Source organism: Vipera ursinii (assembly GCF_947247035.1).
Source record: "Vipera ursinii genome assembly, chromosome: 2".
Classification (NCBI taxonomy): Eukaryota; Metazoa; Chordata; class Lepidosauria; order Squamata; family Viperidae; genus Vipera; species Vipera ursinii.
The window spans coordinates 173,964,179-173,988,383 of NC_139513.1; the positions used below are offsets into that span (position 1 = coordinate 173,964,179).

At 38.0% G+C, this 24,205-nt stretch overlaps 1 protein-coding gene across 2 annotated transcripts in view; it reads left to right on the plus strand.

The window, feature by feature from the left end:
- LOC310635085 (intercellular adhesion molecule 5-like) overlaps nt 1-23,955 on the plus strand; it is a 40,493-nt gene extending 16,538 nt beyond the window's left edge. Inside the window, exons 1-8 of one of the 2 annotated variants that reach the window (XM_083353702.1) lie at nt 2,627-3,340; nt 12,573-12,833; nt 13,068-13,385; nt 13,714-13,992; nt 16,368-16,649; nt 16,788-17,030; nt 19,217-19,459; nt 22,941-23,955. In XM_083353702.1, coding sequence (XP_083209828.1) covers nt 3,289-3,340; nt 12,573-12,833; nt 13,068-13,385; nt 13,714-13,992; nt 16,368-16,649; nt 16,788-17,030; nt 19,217-19,459; nt 22,941-23,134 — 1,872 coding nt within the window. In that variant the 5' untranslated portion in view covers nt 2,627-3,288 and the 3' untranslated portion in view covers nt 23,135-23,955. Of the gene's footprint in view, nt 1-2,626; nt 3,341-12,572; nt 12,834-13,067; nt 13,386-13,713; nt 13,993-16,367; nt 16,650-16,787; nt 17,031-19,216; nt 19,460-22,940 lie in introns of those variants that run through there. The other variant, XM_083353701.1, reaches the window with a different exon arrangement.
- The last annotated feature ends 250 nt before the right edge of the window (nt 23,956-24,205 follow it).

The window sequence follows — 24,205 nt, forward strand, 5'->3', positions numbered from 1 at the left end:
CAGCTTGGCCTCAGTATGTGGGAAGATTCTGAAAAAATAAGCAATGAATCAGTGAACACCTAGAGGTGTTTGCATTCCTGCTGTCTTCAGGTATTTATCTAGGCTGCATTAACAGAGGGATAGAATCGAGATCACGTGAAGTATTAATACCACACTACAATGCCTTGGTAAGGCCACATTTGGAGTACTGCATCCAGTTTTGGTCACCACGATGTGAAAAAGATGTTGAGACTCTAGAAAGAGTACAGAGAAGAGCAACAAAGATGATTGGGGGACTGGAGGCTAAGACATATAAGGAACAGTTACTGGAATTGGGTATGTCTAGTTTAATGAAGAGAGACCAGGGGTGACAGGATAGCAGTGTTCCAATATCTCAGGGGCTGCCACAAAGAAGAGGGAGGCAAGCTATTCTCCAAAGCACCTGAAGGCAGGACAAGAAACAACGGATGGAAACTAACCAAAGAGAGAAGCAACCTAGAACTAAGGAGAAATTTCCTGAGAGTCAGAACAATTAACCAGTGGAACAACCTGCCTCCAGAACTTGTGAATGCTCCAACACTGGAAGTTTTTAATAAGAGACTGGACAGCCATTTGTCCAGGTATAGGGTTTTCTGCCTGAGCAGGAGGTTGGACTAGATGACCTCCAAGGTCCCTTTGCCCATTTGCCCATTCATTTCAACTTGGAGAATGAAAAAGACATTATCATATGAGCATGTACATCCAGCCCATAAAAAATGGGTGATTCTCCCTCCCTCCCTGTTAACATGCCCTTGAAGTCCTTTAATTCTTAAATGCCAGGTCTTGGAAGGGGAGAGGGCAGGAAGCCATGAGAAAGGATGGAAAATACTGGTTATCAGTGATGGGCCCAGGAACAGTGCCCAGGCATTCAACCTAAACTCTGTACCTCAGACTGGAGGTTGCTGAATAACAAAATCTATCAGCTCCTTCCCAGGCTTTTCTCTCAATGGTGAGAGAAGTAAGGTTCTAATTTAGGCAAGAAAAACCCAAATCACAGGTATAGAACAGGTGAACCCTGGCTCAATAGTAGTGACTGTGAGAGGGATCTTGAAGTCCTAATGGACAATCACTTAAATATGAACCCTGCAGCTGCCAAAAGAGCCAATCCAACACTTTATAATGCCTTGGTAAGACCACTCTTGGAATATTGCATCTGTTCTGGTCACCACAATATAAAAAAGATGTTGAGCCTTTGGAAAGAGTACAGAGAATAGCAACAAAGCAACTTCACCCGGGGTGTGGGCGAGTGAAGGCTAAAGCATATGAAAAACATTTGCAGGAATTGGGTCTGTCTAGTCTAGAAAACTAAGGGACGCGGTGGCTCAGTGGGTTAGGACGCTGAGCTTGTCGATCAGAAGGTCGGCAGTTTGGCGGGTCGAATCCCGAGTGCCGTGTAACAGAGTTGAGCGCCTGTTACTTGTCCCAGCTTCTGCCAACCTAGCAGTTCTAAAGCACGTAAAAATGCAAGTAGAAAAATAGGGACCGCTCCGGTGGGAAGGCAGCAGCGTTCCGTGCGCCTTCAGCATCTAATCATACCGGCCACATGACCACGGAGACGTCCTCGGACAAGCGCTGGCTCTTCGGCTTTAAAACAGAGATGAGCACCGGCCCCTAGAGTTGGAAACGACTAGCACGCATGTGCGGGGGAACCTTTACCTTTACCTTTTTAGTCTAGAAAAAAGGTCTAGTGGTGACATGATAGCATTGTTCCAATATTTGAGGGGCTACCACAAAGAAGAGGAGGCCAACTTATTTTCCAAAGCACCAAGAAGGCCGGACAGGAGCAATGGCTACAAACTAATCAAGGACAGAAGCAACCTGGAATTAAGGAGAAACTTCCTAACAGAACAACTAATCAGACTTGCCTCCGGAGGTTGTGGGTGCTCCATTACTAGAGGCTTTTAAGAAGAGACTGGACAGCCACTTGTCTGAAATGGTATATGGTCTCCTGCTTGAGCAAAAGGCTGGACTGGAAGGCCTCAAAGGTCACTTCCAGCTCTGTTATTCTGTAGGCTTAGTACTTTCCTCATCTACCCTTACCTTGTAATCCTGAGAAGAAGGGGAAAATAAACTGGATGTTTGAAAACTTTTTAGTTTCATGAAAAAGAAAAAAAGGCAGACAAAAATATGGGTGATTTTGGAAACACAACTGGACCATGTTATGCTGGTGAAGACAGTAATTAAGAACCTTTGGCCATATAAGGAACAATGTCATAATGTTAGTTTGTACAAATGGCCCCTATGAGCTAAATCCACTGGATTCTCATGCAGTCTGAACCCCAGTAAAATTGGAATAGGACGGTTGTTGTTGACTGAATAGACCAATCACACTAAAGTGCATCCAATTGCTCTGGTTGCTCAAACTGGATCTCTCATTCCTTACCACTTCATGAAGTCAAATAGATCTAAATGCATTTGATGATGGCTTTGGGGACCTGACTCATTAGGATGGAAACATTTATGTGTGTGGGAGGGGATAAGTGTCCAATTACTCTTCTGGGGTAAAATATTGGGGGCAAATTGAAACAGGAAATGCTTTCTTATCACTCATGGACATTAGCTTAAAATGTAAAGCAGGTGTCTTAAGATATAAACTAGCAATATTTGATCTATTTATGGAATGTAAAAATACAATATGTGCAGATACAGTAGCACACTCTCATAGTGCACCCCAAAAATTGAAGGTACAAATTCCTTTTTCTTAAGTTATAAAATGGAGATGGTTTGTGTGGGAAAACAAAAAGTGAAACCATAAAGAACCACCAAGACAAATGAAATTCATTAGCATTTGAATTTTTATGTAATATTAGACCTTAGTATTTACATACCAAAATGGAAAACTGTGGGTATTTTTAGACGTACTGCTAAGACAAAAATGGCTTATTTGACACACAAAATGATATGAATCATGGAGGCTGGTAGTGAAAGGTTGAGAATGGCTGACCAAGAAAGGTTATTGAAAGAGGCTATTAATAGATTGCAGTGATCAGGAAAAAAGGTGATTTCTTGGGCGGGAAAACTAGGGCCGGAAGAACGGGCTCAGTGAGTCTTAGTGAGGAGGAAGCACGTGTTTCCTGAAGCTGCACAAATGTTAATGAGCTTGGCAAGCTGGGCAGACATAGTTGATAAATGTGCTTTCGGAAGCCACTCGTAGCTTTGAGTGTAGGAGCTCACTCTGCCTCTATTTCTTGCTTTCTCCTGCTCTTTGGACTGATACGGATTTTGGCCTGCCTCTCTCAGGGAATCAACCCAGACCACTGAGAGTGCAACATGCAGAAATTTATCTTCTTTTTTGCCATAGGAGCCTGGGCTGTTACTCAAGGTAAGGAAGGAAACCTCCATGTTTCTCCTACTGATTTGGTGCCTCTCTGAGATTAATCAGATCCATTGATTCTCCCCATCTCACAACAATTCACCCTTTCATCCTGGATTGCTGTACCCCAGGGATGGTGACAGAGGGCCCCATTGAAGGAACGTGGCTTCATCCCCAGCTTTAGTGGAGAGATGTGGGGTTCAAAAGGCACCTTTTCTTTCCATTCCTAAAACTGGCATTCCCTCAGATGTCACGGGGCAAAGCACGAAAAGGAGACAAGTGTTCAGAAGGAGCCCGATAAAATGTAATTATAGTGGGAAGTGGGAATGAGATTAATGTCCATATGGCACATTCCTTGGAACTGGCCGGAGCTTTTTTATATATACAATAGCAAATCATGTCCAGATTTGCTGCCATGTCAGGCTAACCCTAGACTATGATTTGAATATGAAGGTTGGCAAGTGGAGATCAAAAACTGCAGCTTTTTGATAAGTTAATTTTATCAGAGGTGCTATAGAGCCGAAAAACATTATAACTGGTATGTTTGGACATGTTTGGGCTCTTTCTATCTGACATTCATCCTTCAAGCACTTATACATATCAGTATGTAGAAGACCATCAAAAGGTAAAAACAATTGATATCTGCTCTACAGAATGGCTTGCCTAGGTAGCCAGTCTTTAGGAAAAAATAATACTGGTGGTATCAGAAGACAGCAAAGCAGGTATTTCTCTTTTACTGTCTCCCTCTCCTAAGTGTAGTTCTATAGTTTAACGTCTATGACAGCAAAGCCAAATCTTTTTTTTTCCCTCTCTCTCTCTCTCTCTCTCTCTCTTTCTCTCTCTCTCTCCCCTCTTCATCACTGTGTCTCCGCTCCATCTATATTTTTTAAAAAAATATTTATATAGTATATTAATAAATCTTTAAAGCAACAAAATAAAACAAAATGAAAGGGGGGGAAAGAACAAAAGTAATGGCAAGAGAAGAAAACATATAGTTATACCTTCCACCCCTTTTCTATCATCTTATTCTTCTCTCCATTTTATTTTGACCTTGTTAATCTCCCAAACCAGAAATCATCTTTTCAGCTTTTTCTTTTTTCAACAAAAAATCCATATAAGGTTTTCACCCAAACCATTTTCTTTAAGCTTTTGGGGACTACAACATAAATCAAGGACTGGCCATACATAGCCCCCAGTTTCTCCAGATAGTGTCTTTAATGATACCAAAGCTAAATAAAAACTCAGTATTTTTTTAAGTTGAAATGATTATACGAGATGTTGGTGTCACCAGCATTTGGTCAAGAAAGCCAAAACCCAACAAGTTTTTACTGGTTTCCCTTATCTGGCCCGTGGGAAAAATACTTACAAATATTTTTATTTTATTTTCATTAGTATCCAAGGAACATGTATATAGTATCCTTACAAACCCCAGGCTGGGAGGATCCATTATGGATCAATGACTTATTAGTATTAGTAAGAAAGAAGGCCAATTGATCAGGACTATGTTCCGATTATCATTTAGTGGCATTTGTAATCCTACCAATTTTTTTTGAAGTTGTCCCCATTTTGGGGAAAAAATGAAGTTTTTTGTGACTGGTGGACTGAAAAAATCAAATTGAGGCAGACTGGGAGAAATTGTCTTGTAAGAAATCTTCATGGAATGTTGCCCTGTTAACCTCCATTCACCTTCCTGCATTATTGATTATAATCATCTTTATTCTTATTGCCTTTATTCTTTTATATATACATACAAATTTTATTTATTTTTTAATATTTATATAAACATGTATTTATGAAACAATATGGTGGTTGGGTAGTTAAAATAAAAAATAACCAGTTGTAAATAGTTCAGGTTACATCAACAGAGATACCCTCTCTGATTCCCTTAGTGATTACATAGTCAAAATAAGCAAGTTAGTACACTTCTAGTTATAACCTAGTCAATCAACAAAATTTAAAATATATTTTCACTAATACATATCAATATCCTGTTTTTAAATTTTATCTAATTGCAATAAGATATTCTAGAATAGCCTATAGTATATAGGAAAAAGCTTAATTTTGGGTAACCCACAATTCCCTATTTCAATAAAGAATAATTCTTTTGTCTACAAAACTTATATTGTTCATTACAAAACATTCTTATGTTTTACCATTAAAGTCTAGTTTTCATCTTAACAAATCACTAGTTATTAGCAATATATTTTTTGCCTTAACCGTTCAACCATTATTAAAATGCTATCTTTTATATATAAAATTCTAGATTCTATACTATGGTTCAAAAGTAACCACTGAATATTCCACAAGTCATCTTGACCGTACCTCAATTATTAAAATAGTTTCTTTTGATATGTCGTTCCAAATTCTATAATATAGTTTGGAGTTATATTCTAAAAGCTTACTTTTGTTTTCCTTTACAGATCTAAAAGCTAAATGTAAAATCAGTGATATTTTTTAGAGATTCCCCTTAATCCATAGAAAGATATTTTTATAGTCTATCTTTAGGAATCCCAAAAAAGAAACAAGTTCAGTTAAATCTAACTGTTGCCTTCCTTTTGTGCCAATCATGCTTCCCTCTTGGCATCTTTAAATTCTCAAATGTATCTTCCTTTCTTCCTATAACCCTTATTTGAATCCAGGGAGCGTGTCCAAATGTCAGTTTTGCAAGGAAAATGTCCCCTTTGTAACCACTGTATTTTTGCTTTGGTAATTCAGTCTTTGGTGGTTGATATAATATAGTTGTCATTAAATCAGTCAAATCTTTTTGTTCTTCCAATTCTATCTGGGTTAGGTAGAAAGTAGTAGCTTGTCTTATGGTTGTCATTTGATTAATTGAATTCTCAATATAGTATATTTGAAGGCCTTTAGGGTCTTCACTCTTGGTGTTGCTTTCTTCAGGTGCTGTTGGTTTTTGGCTTGTAAGTTTTGTAGTTGCCATTAGAGTTTGGACTTTAAGGTTTTCTGTAGGTTGCTTTTGTTGTTCTTTGAAATCTCCTATTTTAGTGTTAGTTTCCACTTCTTCTATTTGGTTTTGGGTTATCTTTTCCTCATTTACAGTCAGAATTTGATTTGGTGGCTTTAAGTTGTCAGATTTTTCTTGCAGTTTGGCTTTAATTTGCTCTGTCATTGCCAAGATCATGTCCAGTATCAGTTTATAATCAAGTGGTGGGATGCATTCATCCATGTCATTGTTGTTTGCAGTTAAATCTTCCATGGAGGCTGTTTTAATAATAGTCAAAGATTTTCCACCTCCTGAAGAGTTGTATTCAGTGCCATGTGTTCCCACACTTATCTTTAAGCATTGTTTCAAGGACAGCTCTGTTATTCAATCAGCTCTCACAACAGAAAAAGGAAATTTACTTGCTGTACCAGGTTACGCCACAAGATGTCATCAATAACATATAACATGCAATGTAAGAATTTTTTTTCCTTTTTCTTTTTTCCCCCCCAAATTAATATAGAACTTTTGTAGGAGTAGTCCAAATTTTTTTCTTTAATTCACAGCCTAGAGACAAGATAGGATAGTGGATCCCCAACAACAAATAGAAGCTTTTTAGTAAATACAGATAAAATTACTTAAATTCTTTGCTGAGTTAATTGAATTTCTTTTGTAGCTTTGAGCCTTTAAGATTTGTTCCCAAAGTAGATATTCGCCATTTTCTAAAAAAATGGGGAAGGAGATTTTCAGGAAAGTCCCACTGGAAGATGGTTAAGGGAATAGGAAAGGTAAAAGCTCACCCAGGTCCTCCAGATTGCTTCTTAGTGCTAGGTAGTGCTTTTGACTTTCGGCAGGGAGTGGCTTAGTGATCGGCCATCTTTCTGGCCAGTCTCTTCTTCTTTGGGCCAAAGGAGATGATCCCGGATTCCAGCAGAGGGCTGCTGCCCTTCTGCGGTCGCAGGGAAGTCCTTCTCTTGGTAATTGTCCCTCCAGGGCGATTTTTGACCCTTTTCAGGGTGCTCCAAAAAAGCAAGAAATGGACGGCAGGAAGCAGACTGTTCCTGAATGTCCGGAAGCGCCACGCGCACGAACCAGAAGCCTTATTGCATTTATTCTTAACATTTGTTTGATCTTTTAAAGCAAATAAACAAAAGGTTAAACCTCTCCCACTGTAATATGCTTGCACCTTACTTTCCAATTGATTTGTGTCTGCTTTAAGAATGTTATCAAAATTCTGATCAAGTCCAGCTGGGCAAGACCTGAAAGGAAAAACATTGGAAACTACTTTGTGACGAGATGTAGCCAGGCACTGGCAGATTCATTCTGTTTATTTAAGCCAGGGGTAGGCAACCTTGGCTCTTTTATGACTCGTGTACTTAAATTCCACGCTGGCTCAGGAATTCTGGGAGTTGAAGTCCACGAGTCATAAAAGAGCCAAGGTTGCCTACCCCTGATTTAGGCAAATGTTGGAAGTCAAGGGGGAGCTGAACAATCATTTCCTCAAATTGTTGCTCCAGAACATCCTAGGCCAATGTAATTTTTCTCCACTGAAAGTCTATGGCCCATTAAACAGAAATTGTCGGGAAATCCAAGCCATTGGATTAATACTTGGGATCAGATTTCAACTGATTACTTTGCAATGCTAATTCTCATTATTTTGTATGATGGAAGGTATTCAGGAGAAGGCTATTATCCATTTACGTTGTAATAAATAATAAAATCCCCTACTAAGCTACTTAGAGCACCAGTTTGATGTAATAGTTAAGGCATCAGTGTAAAAAATCCAGTTCTATGAGAGGTGCTTTCCATTGCCATGCTTTGATTGACAGTTCCATCTCCAATGGTCCGTGTCCCCAAAGTCTGAGCTGCTTACTCAATGTTACTGGTTGTTTGATGGAAGTCAGGAAGAGGATATCATGAGGACTCCTATTAATTTTAAGTTTTCTCTTTTTGAAATTTGAACCAGTCCTCACACCTTATTTTCTATCATTCTCATTGCAAAAAAAGTGAGGGATCTAATTGTAGATTTCCATCGTCATTATTTGCTAGCACAAATGGTTAGGAAAAATATTGAGGCATCCATCACATGGTGATGGGCGACAAAAACAGTTCTACCGAAATCTACTGTTACGAGGCAGATTTCCTGCTTGCAGTTTATGAATCATGAGTTGCACAATCATGGGTTTTAAGTTATTGAAGCACAGAATAGGAGCAACTTAATCTTTCCATTCTCCTTTATAGTTTATTACTGTATGCATCAGTCAAATAAATGTATGCTTTTCATTATAATCTCAAAGATGATTATAATTTATGGTTTAATCCAAAATAGGACTTTAAACCATAAAGGAGAGACCATATATTATAAGACTACACAACTGCAACATTTTGAAAGTATAAAGTACTAGTATGTTGGATCTATAAACTCAGAGAAAATCAAGATTTATTTATTTATTTATTTATTAATGGGACTTATATCCTGCCCTATCTCCCGAGGGACTCAGGGCGGCTAACAACAACAAAAATTAAAGGTCTCTGTACAGTAAATTAAAATTAAAAATTGAAATAAATTAAAGATTAGAGTTAAAAAATTGTAAACATAATTAAAATGCCTGTCAGTCCAGGTCAGCCAGGTGGAAAAGGAGTGTTTTGAGGCCGCGGCGAAAGGACTGGAGATCTGGGGCCATCCGAAGCTCAGGGGGGAGCTGGTTCCACAGGGCTGGCGTTCCCACAGAGAAGCAGATTGCTAGTAATATTGCTTCAACATTTATTTCTTGGTTTATAATCTTTGTTTCCCATTTCCAATTAATATCCCCAAGTACTATATGAAGAAATTGAAAAAGAATCATCTGTAAATTGTAAGAATAAAACATATATGAAAATAGATGTGAGATTGAAAAAATCAGTACACCACCAATCTCCACCATTCACACAGGGAAGACATAAATGAAAACATGGGACTTCAATGGACACCTTAATAATGTCAGAAAGCTGACATCAGGAAGCCCTGTCTAAGAGTGACTGGGAGATGACAATCCACAATCTGGGGCACCAAAAGTAGAATCTCGCCCAAAGCTCTTAGTCATTAACAGAGAAAGAACCCCACTAGATCCCCTGATTTCAAGTTGTTTAAGGTTAGGAATTTTCTCCATTTATGATTCCACGTGGGTGAGGTATGTATTGGAACAATTTTCTATGACAGTCCAGCTTTGTGCACTTCATTCCTGGTCTTTTTAAGGTATGCTAAGTGTCTGGGATCCTGGTCTTCTCCTCACACTTGGTTGAATAGTTGCTGCTAATTAAAAAAAACAACAACTCTCTGTTGTCATGTTGGACTCTAAGCCAACTTTTGATCCAAAAACTTACTTTTCACCTTATTGGAATTTTTTTTTCTGCAGCCAGCAAAGTTAATACTTTTGTGTGTTTCAGAGTTCAGGGCTATTATAGCAACAAGATATTTTTTATAGTTTGATGTCCTTTTATGAAACCCTATTGTGTTATTTTTGGTAGTGCCTTCAGTAATCTTCTCACCAAAATAACTGTTAAAATCTTAGGAACAATATTTAGCAAAGAAAGTAGGCAGTAATTATTATACTAGGGAGGAACCTTCCAAATTACAGAGATAAAAGCTTCATAGAAAGAAGCCGGGAGGGCTTTATTTTTGTAAAGTGTCTGTAATATAAGGGGTACCAATTCCATATGGGTTATCCCTTGGTGGAGCCTTGGTGAGCCTTGGTGGAGCAGTGGGCTAATGCCTCCTTAAGTAACACCAGCTGCCTGCAATTATTGCAGGTTCGCATCCCACCAGGCTCAAGGTTGACTCAGCCTTCCATCCTTCCAAGGTAGGTAAAATGAGGACCCAGATTGTTGGGGGCAATAAGCTGACTTTGTAATAATGCCGCTTGGGTGTGTGTGTGTGAAAGCCCTAATAAGCAGGCATATACATAGAATGAAGGCTATTGCTAAGCACATTTGATTTGTGCTTAGATTGTAAGCCGCCCTGAGTCTTCGGAGAAGGGCGGGATATAAATGGGATTAAAATAAAAAAAAAATAAAAAAATATCCCATAGGGCTAATCTGATATGTTCCAAGAGCTGATAAAACGTATCTGGAATGTCACTGATTTTCTATAACATTAGGTGTGGAGTCAAAACACTTAAATGTATATTTGAAATTTCTGGAAGATTTATTAAATTTTAAAATTATTTATATATTTGCCAGTTGTACATAAATTTTGTAACATTCTAAACATTAATAATTAATTTTATTATAATTGATCTATTTTGCTCGTGAAGAACTTTTCATTAAATATATCATTTTACTTTGTTACAAATATAAGAAGCCATTCATTTCATAGGTTTTTCTCCCTGTTCCCAACAAATTTTTTACATTTTTTAAACAATATTCCTTGTCCAAAGAATACAATTGGTTCAACACTAGGTTAGTAAACCTAAAAGCATGATATATTTCCTAAAAAATTTGCAACAGAATCCTTGAGCACTTTTGGATTTTTTTTTACTTCTAGTTCAATTTTACCATGTAGTGATGCATGCATCTTTTTCTTCCTGGGGTGATAGGCTAGTAGTAAAATAAGTAGAGGTAGAGGACAGGAAGGCCTGGAGGAACGTTGTCCATAGGGTCGCGATGGGTCGGACATGACTTCGCAGCTAACAACAAAATAAGTACTTTAAGAGTAATTCATACTATTCCCATATTAGTGGACTATCTGTGGAAAAAATGGTATATCTTTCTTTTGCTATTTAACAAAATGTGTTTGCTTCAGCAAGGAGAGGTTAAAAAACCTTCTCCCATGAACTGGGATATTTTTATTCAAAGTCAGTGAATTTACCATGATTGCATGGTAAAAAAATTAAAACTGTTGCATATCTCATCTAAATTATCTTCAAAAATAAAAATAATTGAGACTTGAAATGTGCCATAAGGAGTAGATAACACAGTATGTTGGAATTCAACTATATAATAAATAATAATAATAATAATAATAATAATAATAATAATAATAATAATAATAATAATAATAATTTTATTTATATACCGCCCTTCTCCCGAAGGACTCAGGGCGGTGAACAGGGCAAGAATAAAAAATACAAAGTTACAAAAGTTAAAAAAGAATTAAATATATGCCCACTAAAAACAGTAAATACAAATATTAAAATAACAGTAAAACCCCCACCAATCCCCCATCAGGCCAGGCCAGCTTGTTCAAATAAGAATGTCTTTAGATCACGGCGGAAGGAGCGAAGATCGGGCGCCATCCGGAGCTCAACCTGTAACTGATTCCATAGCTCTGGGGCGCCCACAGAGAAGGATCTCCCCCTGGGGGCCACCAATCGACATTCTCTGATCGGTGGCACCCTGAGGAGGCCCTCTCTGTGGGAACGCACAGGGCGAAGGGAAGTTGATGCCGGCAGCAGGTGTTCCCTAAGGTACTCCGGACCCCTGCCATGTAGGGCCTTAAACACCATTACTAGTACCTTGAATCTCATATCTAGATGTGCACTACATTAAATCTTAGATATACAGTATATGCAAAGGATATTGTGACTTTCGACATTTGTTTAGTGCAAGCCAATGATGGATCTAAAACTAAAGGCTTTTTGCTTTTTGCTTGACAGCTATAGGTCTCAATAACTTTGGGAGCTACATTAGTCTCCAACTGCAACTCAAAGGGCTGGCTTTTCAAAGCCTCCATTTTTCACCATCTGGATATCTGTGGGTCTATCTTCTCCCTGAAATCTTTGCTTGTCCTTTTAGATCTGGACAAAACCATTCCCAACCTTTAAGGAATGGCCTCTGCAGGGGTCATGTTGTTGGGCTGTCTCAGTCACCATCTGAATTTTCTAGGACAACTTCCCTAGCCTGATATCTGATGGTCCACAACTCCGTTATCTTTCTGTAGAGCTATTAAGATTTGGTTATTTCAAGAGGTTTTGGGGTCTTGGGGTTTGTTTCTTCTTTCATTGATGTTGATTGCAGACATGGGCTGTGGATATTCCTCAGGGCTTCAGTAAGTCATGTATAGTTGGGTTTTTAATTTTATTACTGTTTGCGGGTCTGTGTAAGCAATCTGGAGTCAGATACGATTGGAGTGGCATATAAAGAACAGTTTGAATTTATTTCCAAATAAATATTTTACAGTAAGTTTGCAAGTTTGTCCCTATTGAAGGTCCACATCTGAACTAGAACACACTGGGCTTCCTATTATTCAGTATTAATTTCTAACTTTTCCTCTACTCATCTGTTTCAGTTCATTTTTGCACCAGCTGTGTCTTGTTTTAATTTCAGGAACTGCGGAAGAAGAGTATGTGAAAATTTGGCCTTCAAATCCTGTGGTGGAATTTGGAGGCTCTCTTGACCTGAATTGCACAAGCACTTGTGAAAATGTTGGCATTGAGTCTCCCTATACAAAGGTTTCCATTGAAAATGGATCCAATTGGAAAACCTTTCGTCTCAGCAATGTGAACTATTGGCCAGCCAGCCCTTTGTGCTACGCTGACTGTAAGACTGGACAGAAGAAATCTCCAAAGGCAAACATCATTATTTATAGTAAGTCACTTGCTGGATTGTGTCAATTATGCTCTAGTGTTACCCAAACTGGAGAACTTTAAGAGGGTTGGACTTCAACCTCCAGAATTCTCAAACCAATATGGCCTTTACTAAGAATTCTAGAAAGTGAAGTCCACACATCTCAAAGTTACAGTGGCTGGTATAAAATAGTATAAAACCATTACCTTGATCCATTCAAAGAATTTGATTTAGAAATTTTTTATTCTCTTCCAGAACCTCCAAGCCATATTGAATTGGATACAGTTCCAAAGATGGAGGTGGGCAAGCTGTATAACTTGACATGCCGGGTTTCTGGTGTAGCCCCCATCCGGAACCTCACTGTGACCTTGTTGAAAGGGGAAGAAGAACTTCTGGTAAAGACCTTTGAGGATCATTCTGACCCTGAATTTGATGATGTTGTGGTGAACCATAACATAACAGCTCAGCAAAATGACCACAACAAGACAGTCACCTGCCAAACATCTCTAGATCTGAATCCAAGTGGACCACTCGTGAAAAACACCTCCCGCAACATAACATTAGAAAGTTTTGGTGAGATCTCTGTCATTGCTTCAATCCCTTGTTTGGATATTGTTTATAAGCTTTAATTTTAAAGTTGCTTCTCTTAAAATGCACGCCTAAGGGTGTTTGGAGATTTTTTTTATCATCTGGGTTTATTGAAAAATATTGTTGGACTTCCTCTAAAATTTGGCCTGGTCATTTATGCTGATCCCACTGTTCTGATTTATGTTTGTGTAGATCTGAAGTCCTCTAAGGTACTTCAACAGTCACCCTCTGAGGGGCTAGAGGGAGAGAGTACTATTGTGACTGTGATTTCTTCTTGCAATAACTGACATGATTTCTCTTACTTTCTTGGTAGATTTTGCAGATGTTCCCCTGCTCCATGCTGGCCTGTTCTTAGAAGCTGGGACCCCAATGAAAGTGACGTGTGATACACCTAAGATTTCCCCAGCCAATGAGGCCATATTTGATCTGTGGTTTGCAGGGAAGTCCCTGAACTTCAGCACCACTGTGATGGGAGGCTTGGCAAGTGCCGAGGCTGTGATAGGCTCTTTCTCAGTTGGAGATCAAGAGTTGATCTGCAAGGTCTCTCTGGGACCAGTGACCAAAATCGTGACGAAGATGGTGAATGTGTTTGGTGAGTCTCCTATTTGTAATTACTAACACAGGCAGATTTACAAGAGTTTTCTTCCATCTATTTGAACAAACCTAGAAGAAGTTAGAAGTTAGATTGATTTTATTTTGAAAAGCAAAACTTCAGTAATGGTTTGGATCAGTCTTTCTGTCATTATTAACACAGACAGATTTAGAAGAGTTTCCTTCCATCTGTTATAAGTTATACTGGCTTATGTTGAAAAACAAAATTTCAGTAAAATATTAGATAGTTTAAGTAGCTGAAGTGAGTCCTCTTTGAAACGAATGGAATTGAAGGAATAAAACATTTATCCCAGTTGTATTTTCATTGAGACTGAAGAGCAACTACAGGATTACAGGATTAATCCTATAATCCTGTATTTAGCTCTGGGAAGTGGGGGGGGGGAAGTGGGTGGGTTTGGGGTGGGAGGGATTTGGGGATATATTGTAAAATTTTGTTTTTGTAAAACTCTTTAATTAAAAAAAGAGACTGAAGAGCAACTATTAAAGGGTGAACCAAACTAAACACTCCTATTCAAATTAAATACATCCAGAACTTGGATCTAATGTAAACCATTGGATTGAATGAAGCATGAAATATAGTGCCAGGGTTTGGGAAAGCTGATTCCAAATGACTGAGAAGCGTAGCTTCCATCAAAGACGTTTTTTCTCATGTTTCCAGCTAACAGTGTCCCTGCATTCCACAAAGATCTAACTTCAACCTTGGTTTTACAGTTTACATTTACATAAGTATGGTAATATAGCAGAGCCAATATTTAAAATATTTTTCTATGTATTTGTCATAAAACAAAACCAAACCCTAGGAATAATCTATTCTGGTTTCTGATTTTTAAGTTTTAAATTGGTTTTAGTGACAACTTTCACACGATGAAAGTAGTAAATGAAGTAAATACACCATTTATTTGCTGGTCTATTTCTATACCCAAGCATCAGGTTATTGTAATACATGTTGATACATAAAGAAGAGTTTAGAGGGATCAATCTGAGTTAACCAAATATATAACAGAAAAGAGCATGGGGAAATGGAGAAAAAATGCCATTCTAACCTTATTTCCTTCTTGTGAATCACTCATACATATGTTCTTCTAAAATACAGTCCTGAATCCAAACTATAGTTTTGGCTCACAACAAGAATCCTGTGATGTATGTTTGGCTGAGAAAGAGCAAAGAGCCAAAGTCACTTAGTAAACTTTCATAGCTAGGATGCCTTTGATCACTAGTCTCTCTTATCCTGCTCCAACATCACATTCATTCTGTCTATATTTACTGATGGATTGAAAGAAAGGAAAAAAGGACCCAGTTTGAGTCAGTCACCAGGAGTAAAGGTTTAGTCTTCCAAGCTTTCAGACTTGTGCTTGCAGCCCATCAGAGAACTTCTCTCTAACAGATGAGTGTGCTTTGGGCTATTCTGTGTGTGGTATTTATATGGTGCCTGGTTTTGCGTGGCTTTTTAGTTGCTGATTGGAATGTTGATGGCCGGCTATTAAGTCGTTGGATGTTGTTTCCTTGTGCTGCCAAGCCTTCACCTCCTAAGTACTTGATAAGCTGGTGGTAAATCAGTACTCCTGCTGACTGATGAGGGACCCAGTTTCTCAAGCTTCAGTCACTTTCCTGGCTGTTTTTATACCTGCTTGTCCAACATCTTAGTAGCTGCGAAATTGGAAGTATGTCCTTATTCGTTGCAATGTGAGGCTACCAATGATTTTGGGTCTCCTCGTCTGACCACTTGGTCGTGTTCTTGCAATTTGGTGGTTAGCTTCCTCCCTATCTGCTCTACATAGTCATAGGGGCAATCCATGCAGGGGATCTGGTAGATTACATAGGGAGCATCTCCCACCTCCAAGCGATCTTTACAATGCATAATTTGTCCTCCTACGGTAGCCTCTGGGCAATGTGTGATGCCCATTTGCAGACCTCGGAAGCTGCATTCTACTGCTTCTGAAACGTTTTGGATACATGGGTACCCATTTGTTACAAGATGCCTGCACAACCCGGTGGAGAGAAAAAGGAAGAAACAAGGTACAACACCAACTACGTGGCACAACCTGGCGTAGATCAAAAATATTTTGGAAGCAGTAGAACAGAGTTTCCGAGATTACATACTCCAAAAGCATACTCTGCTAGAGAGAAGTTCCCTGAGGATGGGTTCCAGCATGAATCCAAAAGCTTGGAAAACTAAATCTCTGGTCCTGGTGACTGACCCAGATTGGATCCTGGGACACATATATTTGCCTTCATTTATGAAAGGAAAAAAACAAGATTAAGAAGGCCTTGATGAGCAATTTTTATAATTAAGTTAGCTCACCTGAGTCAGTCCATCTAGATGCATAATCCCTGCTCTGCTCTATTCCCTCACAGCTTTACCAAAACCCATCTTGCAGATTGGCAGTTCATTAGCGGTCGTCAATCAAACAGTGAATATTACATGTAGCGCTGGTGGCAGTGCTTCCCCTGGTTTTAAAATGCAGATCATGGATGCTGCCAAAATCTTAGCATCCGGCAACAAGGAAGAACATTTCCTGCAGCATGCAGTGATTGCTCAGCAAGAGGATAATGGGAGGGAATTCATCTGCCAAGTCATCCTGATCATTGAAGGGCACATCAAGGAAAGAAACATATCCCAAAATCTCACCGTCTTCTGTGAGTAGGCAAAAAAAATGTTATATTCCTAGAGATTTAGAACTCTGAAAGGCTTACCAAATGTGCAGCAGAATAAATGAAGATGCGTCACACTGAGCATTATTACCAATGAAATTAACGTTTTCTTTTCCATTCTAGATGGTCCCCAAATAAATGATTCCAACTGTCCCCATGCATTGACCTGGAAGGAGGGAAGTACAACATCATTTGCCTGTTCAGCCCTGGGAAACCCCACACCAACTGTTCAGTGCTGGAAAGATGGGAGGCCTTATAACATTGGGGAACCACAGCTGGTCCAGAGAGAGCATGATGGCATTTATCACTGTAATGCTACCAACCAGTATGGCTTTGATGTTAGAGATGTGACCATACACGTTGAATGTAAGTTTGCCTCTTGCTCTAAAGAACAAAAATAATTGGGGGTCTTTTACCACTCAACCAGCACTATGTTGAAGTTTATTTGTCACATGCAAGTTAGAAGTGCAATCCAATAAAATGTTACTTGACAAAGAAAGTGATAGGAACTCTCATCTCAGCTGTTTGTATCACTTCCAATCCAGAAAGACTGGTATTGTTTCTAATAGATAAGGAAGCTATGAACTAGTGAAGAGATTCCCTTATGTGTGGATATTAACTGAGTTTCATGCACCCAAATAATACTTCAATATCTTTGAGTCACCATTTTCTTTTATCAATATGAGTTTTACTGCTTTCTCAAAATATAAAATACAAAGAGAAATTCAAAAAAGTCATGGAAAACTAGAAGAAGGGGAAGGGAAAAAGAAAAAAGATAGTGCTAAGAGGGAAAAGAAAAGAAAAAGGCACCAACTTCCGACTCTCCTTAGCACAGTAGAAGATGCCAACGTTACAATCACAACTTTGTACTTTTACAGAACAATATGTACAAACCATTTCCATACCAAAAAACCTATCTATTTAGCAAAAACAAAATCGAAATTTCATTTTTCTTTTTCGTTGCAAGCACAAAGTCTGGAAGCAATTTCAAAATAGAAACAAGATTAGATATATTCTCTTCTTTGGACAAAAGAATCAATTTGACCACCTCTGTTATTCTTTGCTGTGGGGAATAATACATACCTCTATTGACTCATTAATCTTTATCATAATTTATATTAAGGGAATCCTCTATATAAGTTGGGGGGGGGTTTAACCCGAAAGGGAGAAAACACTTTCCCTGATTTGGATATTTTACTAACTATAAACAATACTCAAAGGTTCGAATCTCAGGTTCGAATCTCAGAAGGGTATGACTGACTGATGAAGACTAAAGAGTCAGAAATGCATCTTAGTCTCCCTTAATTCTTTGTTAGTAATTTACACAAATATATGAACTGTCCGGTGTGACTACAGCCTGTTCGATAGCCTTTGAGATAAGGCTGAAAACAGGAAATAAAGATTTGCCCCATGTTTGGGGCCTAGCAAGATAATCTAAATAGTTAACATTTGACTCAATACTCAAATATTATATATAAAAGGGAAAACGAAATGAAACAAAACAACAAAAGAAACCTATTCATTTTAAACCTAGAACCTAAAACACAAAACTACATTAAGGCTTTCACAACATTACATAAAAAAGAAAAAGTAAGGCAAAAAACAGAGGACATACATTTACATGCATACGTACGTTTGTAAATATATGAATTGTATGTATACATTGACATGCATTGATATGTACATATAAAGCTACCTAAACCTTTTTTTCAATACATATGTCAAAGCTTATATAAAAATTTCTATCTTAACTAATTAAATCATTGTATTTAAGTCACTCCCTCCAGCTTATCTTCATAGAATGAAATCTTTTTCTTCTCAAGGGTATCTATCAAGTCTCTTTTTTTCAAGAAGTTCTCAGCCTTATTTATATCCATAAAAATGTCCCAAGGTTGTTTTGTTATACATTGTAGATTAACCTGGAGCAAATCCTCATAGAGTAAAGTTTCCATCTCTAAGATGGCTATCATGTCTTTTTATTTCTCAAAGAATTCTCAACCTTATTGATATCCATGAGGAAAAACTCCCAAACGTGACCTCATAAGAGTTGTGAGTTTACTTGACACTCTTATTTCAGTTGCACTGGGAGGATTATATTCAAACCATCATCATAATAGTAGCTGGTGTCAGATATTCCTAAGGTACAGTTAGGTTATTTGCGCTGTCCAGCATTCCCTCACAGCTTTACCAAAACCCATCTTGCAGATTGGCAGTTCATTAGCGGTCGTCAATCAAACAGTGAATATTACATGTAGCGCTGGTGGCAGTGCTTCCCCTGGTTTTAAAATGCAGATCATGGATGCTGCCAAAATCTTAGCATCCGGCAATGAAGAACATTTCCTGCAGCATGCAGTGATTGCTCAGCAAGAGGATAATGGGAGGGAATTCATCTGCCAAGTCATTCTGATCATTGAAGGGCAAAAAAAAATACATGTTATATTCCTAGAGATTTAGAACTCTGAAAGGCTTACCAAATGTGCAGCAGAATAAATGAAGATGCGTCACACTGAGCATTATTACCAATGAAATTAATGTTTTCTTTTCCATTCTAGATGGTCCCCAAATAAATGATTCCAACTGTCCCCATGCATTGACCTGGAAGGAGGGAAGTACAACATCATTTGCCTGTTCAGCCCTGGGAAACCCCACACCAACTGTTCAGTGCTGGAAAGATGGGAGGCCTTATAACATTGGGGAACCACAGCTGGTCCAGAGAGAGCATGATGGCATTTATCACTGTAATGCTACCAACCAGTATGGCTTTGATGTTAGAGATGTGACCATACACGTTGAATGTAAGTTTGCCTCTTGCTCTAAAGAACAAAAATAATTGGGGGTCTTTTACCACTCAACCAGCACTATGTTGAAGTTTATTTGTCACATGCAAGTTAGAAGTGCAATCCAATAAAATGTTACTTGACAAAGAAAGTGATAGGAACTCTCATCTCAGCTGTTTGTATCACTTCCAATCCAGAAAGACTGGTATTGTTTCTAATAGATAAGGAAGCATCTACTACTATGAACTAGTGAAGAGATTCCCTTATGTGTGGATATTAACTGAGTTTCATGCACCCAAATAATACTTCAATATCTTTGAGTCACCATTTTCTTTTATCAATATGAGTTTTACTGCTTTCTCAAAATATAAAATACAAAGAGAAATTCAAAAAAGTCATGGAAAACTAGAAGAAGGGGAAGGGAAAAGAAAAAAGATAGTGCTAAGAGGGAAAAGAAAAGAAAAAGGCACCAACCTCCGACTCTCCTTAGCACAGTAGAAGATGCCAACGTTACAATCACAACTTTGTACTTTTACAGAACAATATGTACAAACCATTTCCATACCAAAAAACCTATCTATTTAGCAAAAACAAAATCGAAATTTCATTTTTCTTTTTTGTTGCAAGCACAAAGTCTGGAAGCAATTTCAAAATAGAAACAAGATTAGATATATTCTCTTCTTTGGACAAAAGAATCAATTTGACCATCTCTGTTATTCTTTGCTGTGGGGAATAATATATACCTCTATTGACTCATTAATCTTTATCATAATTTATATTAAGGGAATCCTCTATATAGGTTGGGGGGGGTTTAACCCGAAAGGGAGAAAACACTTTCCCTGATTTGGATATTTTACTAACTATAAACAATACTCAAAGGTTCGAATCTCAGGTTCGAATCTCAGAAGGGTATGACTGACTGATGAAGACTAAAGAGTCAGAAATGCATCTTAGTCTCCCTTAATTCTTTGTTAGTAATTTACACAAATATATGAACTGTCCGGTGTGACTACAGCCTGTTCGATAGCCTTTGAGATAAGGCTGAAAACAGGAAATAAAGATTTGCCCCATGTTTGGGGCCTAGCAAGGTAATCTAAATAGTTAACATTTGACTCAATACTCAAATATTATATATAAAAGGGAAAACGAAATGAAACAAAACGACAAAAGAAACCTATTCATTTTAAACCTAGAACCTAAAACACAAAACTACATTAAGGCTTTCACAACATTACATAAAAAAGAAAAAGTAAGGCAAAAAACAGAGGACATACATTTACATGCATACGTACATTTGTAAATATATGAATTGTATGTATACATTGATATGCATTGATATGTACATATAAAGCTACCTAAACCTTTTTTTCAATACATATGTCAAAGCTTATATAAAAATTTTTATCTTAACTAATTAAATCATTGTATTTAAGTCACTCCCTCCAGCTTATCTTCATAGAATGAAATCTTTTTCTTCTCAAGGGTATCTATCAAGTCTCTTTTCTTCAAGAAGTTCTCAGCCTTATTTATATCCATAAAAATGTCCCAAGGTTGTTTTGTTATACACTGTAGATTAACCTGGAGCAAATCCTCATAGAATAAAGTTTCCATCTCTAAGATGGCTATCATGTTTTTTTTTTTCTCAAAGAATTCTCAACCTTATTGATATCCATGAGGAAAAACTCCCAAACGTGACCTCATAAGAGTTGTGAGTTTACTTGACACTCTTATTTCAGTTGCACTGGGAGGATTATATTCAAACCATCATCATAATAGTAGCTGGTGTCAGATATTCCTAAGGTACAGTTAGGTTATTTGCGCTGTCCAGCATTTGTAGAGTTGACTCAGTGGTTGATAGTTTTCTATAGTGGGTTGTTAATCTTTTTTAATCTCCTTTGTATTATTAGTATCTTGAAACCCTAGGTGATTTATGACATACCGGTAATTAATTTCCTGTATTCTGATTTTTGGAAGATTTCTTTGATGACAGACTTCAGCTCCGAGTTAAATATCTTCCTGTTTAATTTCAGCTCCTTCTAGTGGTCAAAACCTATTTTTTATTTCTTTATTTTTTGTCCCCCCTCCTTTTTTCCCCCTTTTTCTGGCCAATCAGAGTTCATGAAAATCAGATAAATTCCTCCTCCACCACCACACAGATTATTTTAAAAGTAGTAAATTAAAAGCCACAACTTTTATCCTTATATTTAAAAAAAAAAAGTACTCCATGCTTCCTTCTTTTGGCTGCTTCCAGCAACCCTCTTCCTTGTCGTTTAACAATAAAGGAGTTTCAAAGATGGCATATAGCTTCAAAAAGGCATGGTAAGCTGTAACTAAAGAGAGCCTCTTTTAGCTCATAAAAACAATAATCTCACAAACTGATTAATAAATTAAAGGCACAGCTTATTGTCCATTTGAAAAATAAATTCCAAAACGGCTGTTTTATCCAACAATGTGATTTTGGCCTCACGCTCCCCAGCTTCATCTCACCATCTATTTTTGAGCAAGGCTTCTAAAAAAAAAGCTTGCAGACATTTGCTGTTATCGGAGGATCTTGAGGGATGATTCTGGGACTCTCCCTAATCCAGGAGGTCAAATAAATGAAAGGAAGCCTGTTCCGTCTGTTGTTAAGTTGGGAAAATGACAGTCCAAAGAGAAGAGATTTTCTGAGTCACCATTTTCTGACCTAATGCCAAACAAATATGTTAGCTTTTGATTCTCATCCTCAGTGTCTCTGCCATTGGCTAGGGATTAAGAGAACATACAGCTAACATTTTAGGAAGGCATCCATTTGCAGATGGTTAACTTGGAGAGTGTGTATTTAGATGCACCAAAACATTCCCGATATATCTTCTAGAATTTGGAAGTATAAACCCATTTTTTTAACCCAGAACATTTCTTAAAACATGAGGAATCTCAACAAGGGACTAGGTTTTTGGAAGTTAAGTTTGTCTAATAGGAAACAGAGGGTAGGTTGGTTAAAGTACCAGGATAAAAATCAAGAGACTGTGAGTTTTAATCTTGCTTTAAGCTCAAAGTCACCCGGGGTGACTTTAGGCCATTCCGTCTCTCTCTGCCCTAGCAAGAAAGCAATTGCAAGCAAGTTCTGAAAATCTTGCCATGAAATCTGCAGGGATTTCTCTAGGCCGTTGCCTGGAGCCAAAAGCAACTTGAAGGCACGCACAAAAACAGTAAACAGCAAGATAGGTTGAGACTCAGCAGGAAACTATGGAAGAAGAGCAGGCTGACCGGGTAATTCTGGGAGTTGAAATCCACAAATCTTAAAGATCTGGAGAGTTAAAAACACTGATTTACAGTACATTTTGCAATTTGTATATATTTTTTTTCTTAGCTATGGAAGCTAAACCACTCCCTTTTCAGAACAGTTATGGGGTGTGTTTGTTTGTCGAGGGGGTGGGGGATGGGAAGTCCTAATACACTTGCAGCTCTCTGGAATGTTCAGTCATTTGATTTTCAGCTCTTTTGTCTTTTTCTTCCACAGCTTACCAGCCCAATATCTTTGCAATCGTCACGGGAACACTTGCAATGGTTGTGGTTGTTATTTTCTTGGGAGGAATGGTTTTTTACAGTAGAAAGAAGAAATGTAGGATATACCATCTCTGGAAACGGCAACAGCCACAAGCGGCAATAACCTCAGAGTTGCAGCCCTGCCTGAATTCAACCACCAATGTCTAAATGAATGCTACTGTAGTTGCTACAAACTGTAGAAAAACGTCCACCATACCAGCAGGAGTACGGCTACAGCAGGGATCATCACTAAGAAGCTACAGAAAAGCGTTCCTCAGTTCCCAATGCCGGCTGGAGACAATTTTCTTTGGATTTTGTCTTTGCGACTTTCAGATAGTGACTGGTGTCATGCACTACAAGGGCACTGCATTCCTCTGTTTTCTTAAGATCTCCCCCTACCAAGATGGTGTCCCAGCCTCACTGTTCTGGGCTATGGCCTAAATTCAGCCATTCAGTGGAAAACAGCACCAAGAAACGAGGAGGAAAACATCACCAACAGCCTAAACAGTTCCCATTGCAATGGATAGTTCTTTTTGTCTTGCAGTGTAAAACATCTGCTTGATTCCATGTCATATTGTTGTTTCGGCAGCAACATGCTATATATTATAGGAATAATGTCTATATCTGGACATTTACACTTGCAAGCTTCTCATAACATAGATGGCTAAAAATGGGGCTTATCGAGTGACAAATCCTGTATCAAATGTCAGGAAGCCAGAATTATTTTTTTGTCTGTTTCTTTGTTTTTCAATTCTGGCACATGGACGTTTGATGATCTTGTTGAAAGTCATCACATACCATGAATGTGAGTCAGCTTATAGTGAACAGTATCAGGCTAAACACAGGAAGATTTTTCTCTGACAAGAAGATTATTTGGATTTTGGAAAGGACTATAGTGAAAAGCCAATGACGTACAACTTCTTCACAACTCAGCTAATCTTTTTTTTTAACAGTTGTCTTTTATTACAGGGAGAATAAAATGAATGCTTAAATTATTTAGTTAGTTAGTTATTTTATTGGCTGCCCATGTTACCATCAAGGTAACAATGGACAGCTCACAATCATAAAAATTATATGTAGATGTATATACACACATATACATATGCATACATATATACACATACACATAGACATGTACATATGAATATACATATACACCTATTCCTTGCCCACCTAGCAGTTCAAAAGCATGGAAGTGCAAGTAGAGTAATAGTTACCTCTTCAGCGGGAAGGTAACAG